At 46.9% G+C, this 5,538-nt stretch overlaps 1 protein-coding gene across 1 annotated transcript in view; it reads right to left on the bottom strand.

The window, feature by feature from the left end:
• Nucleotides 1-5,538, bottom strand: part of PDSS1 (decaprenyl diphosphate synthase subunit 1) — a 45,411-nt gene that overhangs the window by 15,756 nt on the left and 24,117 nt on the right. The window contains exons 9-13 of the mRNA XM_029955585.1: nt 4,244-4,365; nt 4,080-4,158; nt 2,506-2,703; nt 2,231-2,342; nt 2,010-2,119 (exon numbers count right to left, since the gene is read on the bottom strand). Of these exons, the coding sequence (XP_029811445.1) occupies nt 2,010-2,119; nt 2,231-2,342; nt 2,506-2,703; nt 4,080-4,158; nt 4,244-4,365 (621 nt within the window). The remainder of the gene's footprint in view (nt 1-2,009; nt 2,120-2,230; nt 2,343-2,505; nt 2,704-4,079; nt 4,159-4,243; nt 4,366-5,538) is intronic.

Genomic DNA, 5,538 nt, shown 5'->3' with positions numbered 1-5,538 from the left:
AAAGCAAAAACTAACTACTGGGACCTCATCAAGATAAAAAGCTTCTGCACAGAGAAGAAAACAATCAGCAAAACTAAAAGGCAACCAACAGAATAGGAGAAGGTATTTACAAATGACACATCCGATAAAGGGTTAGTATCCAAAAATCTATAAAGAACTTATCAACTCAACAACCAAAAAGCAAATAATCCACTGAAGAAATGGGCAAAAGACATAATATATAATAAGACACTTTTCCAAAGAAGACATCCAGATGGCCAACAGACACATGAAAAGACGCTCAGCATCACTCATCATCAGGGAAACACAAATCAAAACCACAATCAGCTACCACCTCACACCTGTCAGAACAGCTAACATTAACGACTCAGGCAACAACAGATGTTGGCGAGGATGCGGAGAAAGAGGATCTCTTTTGCACTGCTGGTGGGAACGCAAACTGGTGCAGCCGCTCTGGAAAACAGTATGGAGGTTCCTCCTCAAAAACTTAAAAACAGAACTACCCTAGGACCCGGCAATTGCACTACTAGGTATTTATCCAAGATATAGGTGTGCTGACTTGAAGGGGCACATGCACCTCGATGTTTAGAGCAGCGCTATCGACAACAGCCAAAGTATGGAAAGAGCCCAAATACCCACTGATGGATGAATGGACGAAGAAGATGTGAGACACGTACAGACAGACACACAATGGAATACTACTCAGAAATGAAAAAGAATGAAATCTTGCCATATGCAAGTACGTGGATGGAACTGTGGGGTATTAGGCTAAGCGACATTAGAGAAAGACGAACATCATGTGACTTCACTCATATGAGGAATTTAAGATACAAAACAGATGAACATAAGGGAAGGAAAGCAAAAAGAATATAAAAACAGGGAGGGGACAAACATAAGAGATACAATACAGAGAACACGCTGAGTGTGGCTGGAGGGACTGTGGGTGGGGGATGGGCTAACTGGGTCCGGCACCAAGGAGACACTTGTTGAGGATGAATCACTGGAATCTACTCACATCATTATTGTGCACATTTGCTAACTAACTTGGATGTAAATGAAAAGCTGGGCCCATGCCTCCAAGGGGAAAAAAAAAAAAAAAAGAAGAATGGAGAGAAGGCCAGGGAGGGAGAGCAAGGGAGAGAGAGTTATGGCTCACTCTCGATTTCTATCCCAAAGGAAAATGGCTTCTTTCTTTATTTTACTTTTTAATGTTTTATTTTTGAGAGAGAGAGAGAGAGAGTGTGAGCAGGGGAGGGGCAGAGAGAGAGAGGGAGACACAGAATCCGAAGCAGGCTCCAGGCTCTGAGCGGTCAGCACAGAGCCCAATGCGGGGCTTGAACCCATGAACCGTGAGATCATGATCTGAGCCGAAGCCGGACGCCCAACCGACTGAGCCAACCATGCGCCCCAAAAATGGCTTGTTTATATTTCATTCCCCAAAGATTGGAGGATCTACTACTCCTAATAAAGGACAGCGAACACTAGTCACTCTAACAGGTATCTTCTCCGGGGTCGATGGTATATTTAAGATCAGAGCACTCTGGGGCACTGGGGTGGCTCAGTCAGTTGAGTGCCCGTTCTGGATTTCAGCTCAGGTCTCTCTCTTTTCCTCTGCACACTACTCCCCACCCCTGATCCCCCCAAAACACAGCACTTTGTAACATGTCAGAAATGGTCTATGGGACAACCATGAAAGACATTATTCCATTATTCATGACGAGTTGTTCAAAACGTTCCGCAGTCTGGGGAGCAGACTGGGGGCAGATACTTAGTTTGATTCTGTTGCTGGGAAGGATGAAGACCGAATGCACACACAGCACAAGACCGTGAAGATGAAACCCACAGCAGAAGATCCCACTGTTTGGGGACGTAATTCTCTCAGGGACCTCTTGGGATTTTGGTTACTATTTTAAGGTTCTCCAGTGAAATGTTTCCCAAGAAATTAGCCCCCAAGGAAGAGCTATGAGGCATTTTTTTTTTTAACGTGAACAAAGACAGAACGTACATACTGCTTTACAACTGTTGGCGATCAGGCTGGCGGTCTTCTTGAAGGTCTTCTCAAGGTAGTGTGCGAACCTCTCGTTCTCATTTTCCTTCGACCCTAGCTGAAGAAACTCGCCTGTAAAGAAAGAAAGGGGTCATCTGTGATCCGGCTGGGTTTTCCGAATAACTGTACTGAGATTGAAAGAGGAAAAAAAAAAACAAAGCCGCGGTGTCAGAATTAACCTACCACGCACCAAATCTTCAATAACTTGGGTTAAAATAGATATGACAGTTGTATTTCCAATCCGTGCCAGAGCCATAGATGCTGCGGAAAGAATTAAATCGCCAGCAAGAACAGCCTAGAAAAGAAAAAATTAACAACTCAGAGAAACGGGTTGGAGCAGGGAGCCAGCAGTGGAGCCGGCTCCCCAGGGGATAAATACAGAAAGTCGGGGAGGGCTCATCTTGGCTGCGAGTCCTCCCCTCCCTCTCCCTCAGCAGGAATCTGTGATCAGCACTTACGGATGGACTCAGCACATCGTGGGAACGGGATCGGTTCCCGGAGATTGTGTGCAGTCTCTCTCTCCAACTCCGAGCGGAGGAAGTGGAGGCCTGGGGATGGACAGCGTCAAACTCTCTCGCTTCACCCCCAGGGCCCCCAGGCCCCCCAGGCCCCCCAGGCCGCCGCTGCCCGCAGGCCGGCTGTGCCGGACGCTCGCTCTTGGCTCACACCGCACTGTCGCGCCTGTGTCACTCCTGTTTCTTCTACTCGGAAAGTCCTCCCCCTTCTTCACCTAGCCGACTCCTCTGCAATTAGCGTGGGGACACTTCCAGGAAGTCCACTGGGATCCCTCCCTCTGGAGCTGCCTCTCCTCTGCGTGAGCACAACACCCCCCCTGCATACGGCTGTCTTCTCATTTGTCTTCCACTCCTGATCCCCTATTTACCAGCTCCTTGAGGGCACGGGCTGGGAATTATCCTGGCCAGCACTTAGCACACCCCAGCGCCTGGCACTCTGCTCAGTGAAAACCACACCAAGGAATCCTGGCTCCAAGGCAATGCGCTTTGTGCTGGATCACACTGCCCCTCGTTCTCGGACAATATTTTTCTTTCTTTCTTTTTTGTTCTTTTTTTTTAATGTTTTCTTTTTTTTATTTTTTTAATGTTTTATTTATTTTTGATACAGAGAGAGACAGAGCATGAGAGGGGGAGGGACAGAGAGAGAAGGAGACACAGAACCGGAAGTAGGCTCCAGGCTCTGAGCTGTCAGCACAGCTAATGCACAGAGCCTGATGCGGGGCTCGAACCCACAAATGTGAGATCTGACCTGAGCCGAAGTCGGAGGCTTAACCGACTGAGCCACCAGGGCGCCCCTATTTTGTTTTGTTTTATAATACTTTATTGTCAAATTGGTTTCCGTATAACACCCAGTGCTTCTCCCCGTGAGTGCCCCCTCAGACAACATTTTTTGTAGAGAACACTAGATGATCAGTATTTTTCCAATCTTTTTTTTAAATGTTTTTTATTTTTATTTTTGAGAGACACAGAGAGACAGCATGAACAGGGAAGGGTCAGAGAGAGAGGGAGACACAGAATCTGAAGCAGGCTCCAGGCTCTGAGCTAGCTGTCAGCACAGAGCCCGATGCCGGGCTCAAATCCATGACTGCGAGATCATGACCTGAGCCGAAGTCAGGCGCTCAACTGCCTGAGCCTCCCGGCGCCTCCCAATCTTCTATAGATTGGGGGTAGATGCCCATACTGTATTTGTAGCTTATTAAAAACTATATATAATTGAGTTATAGGGAATAATCAAACATATGCATTTGCATATTTAAAAATATGTCTGTTTTATGTTATAATTAGTTATAAATGGTAGATCTCATAGACATTTTAATTCATAGAATTTTCAACATAACCGTATTTTAAGTTTTGTCTTTAATACCTAAAATTAGTGATGTTCACTATGTTCATGTTTGTCATTTTATATAATATACTATACAAGCTATCTCAACATAAACATACACGCACATTTACAGAATCATCGTATACATTATGACATGTATGTGCACATATGTCTATCCTTCAGCCACCCTTACGTCATTAGCAGCGGGAGGGCTCAGGATCTCTCGGCTTTTACATCCTTCCCTCGCCAGGCTGGGCACTGGGGACGGCTGGCTGAGGAGTCAAAGGAAAGAAGGGCCGGAAGCCAGGCGGGGTTCTGAGCGCTCCCGGAGCAGGTGCTGTGTGACTGGATTTCTACCGGACACACAGTCCTTCTGGCTGAGGCAGTAAAGGGAGGAGGCTGGAAGGCAGGCCTGTGCAAGGCCGACCAGTCTCAGGCTGAGAGGCCCCCACCGCAGAGATGGTCACAGGGGGGCCCACCTAGGCAAGGAGAAGGCTGGATTTGGGGTTTTTTTTTAGGTTTATTTTTGAGACAGAGACTGAGTGCGAATGGGGGAGAGGGGGAGGGAAACAGAATCTTGAGCAGGCTCCGGGCTCTAAGCGGTCAACACGAAGCCTGGGGTGGGGCCCGAACTCCCGGACCATGATATCACAACCTGAGCTGAAGGCAGATGCTTCACTGACTGAGCCACCCAGGCGGCCCCTGGATTTGTTCTCTTAACTAACGCTTTAGCGACAGGCCCTGAAAATGGACAGCCGACTCAGGGACATGTCATAAAGGTACCCACGACCTCTCCAAAAGGAAACTGCACTCCTCATCTTTTTTCTTTTAAAACAACATTCTGATGTATGGAATTCTGCCTACGGGACACAAAACCTTTCCATTGAAAAGCATTGAAATAAAAGATTTATACATGATATCTCAGGAATCGACTACACAGCAAAGTCATGTACATGAAAGCAAAACCAGCCCGTGAAGATAACAATATATAGTTCTTATTTTTCATATGGGCAATTAAAAAAATAGGAGGCAACCAGGTACTACAAATACGTGAGGGGTAAAAAAGTGGACGTGTGAGGGAGGGAGAGGCGAGCCGAGGGAAGCCACGCTCACACCACTGTTCTGGGTGTGGCCACGGGCCGCCGCCTCACACGGAGGGCCTGCGCGCCTACATGTTCATTTGCCAGCTTCATTCCCATTCTCCAACCTGTGGTTTATTTTATTTTTTAATTTTTTTAATGTTTTATTTATTTTTGAGAGCGAGCGAGCGAGCGAGCACGTGAGCAGGGGAGGGGCAGAGAGAGAGACACACACACAGAATCCAAAGTCAGGCTTCAGGCTCTGAACTGTCAGCACAGACAGAGCCTAATGCAGGGCTTGAACCCACGAACCGGGAGATCATGACCTGAGCTGAAGCCAGTGGCTCAACTGACTGAGCCACCCAGGCACCTCAACCTGTGATTTAAATACCTTTAGGCAGAAGTCTCCATTTTATATAACCCTTCGAGAGGTGCTGATAAAATACTATGGAAATATGCTTTAAAATATACATGTACGAACCAAACTCAATTATACAACCTCTAGAAAAGGAAGACTTTTCACAGTGTGTGTATCTATCTTCACACACACACACACACACACACACACACACA

Source organism: Suricata suricatta, chromosome 10 (assembly GCF_006229205.1).
Source record: "Suricata suricatta isolate VVHF042 chromosome 10, meerkat_22Aug2017_6uvM2_HiC, whole genome shotgun sequence".
Taxonomy (NCBI): Eukaryota; Metazoa; Chordata; class Mammalia; order Carnivora; family Herpestidae; genus Suricata; species Suricata suricatta.
Note: the sequence above shows the minus strand (reverse complement) of the source record. Positions and strands in the feature narration are given on the sequence as shown.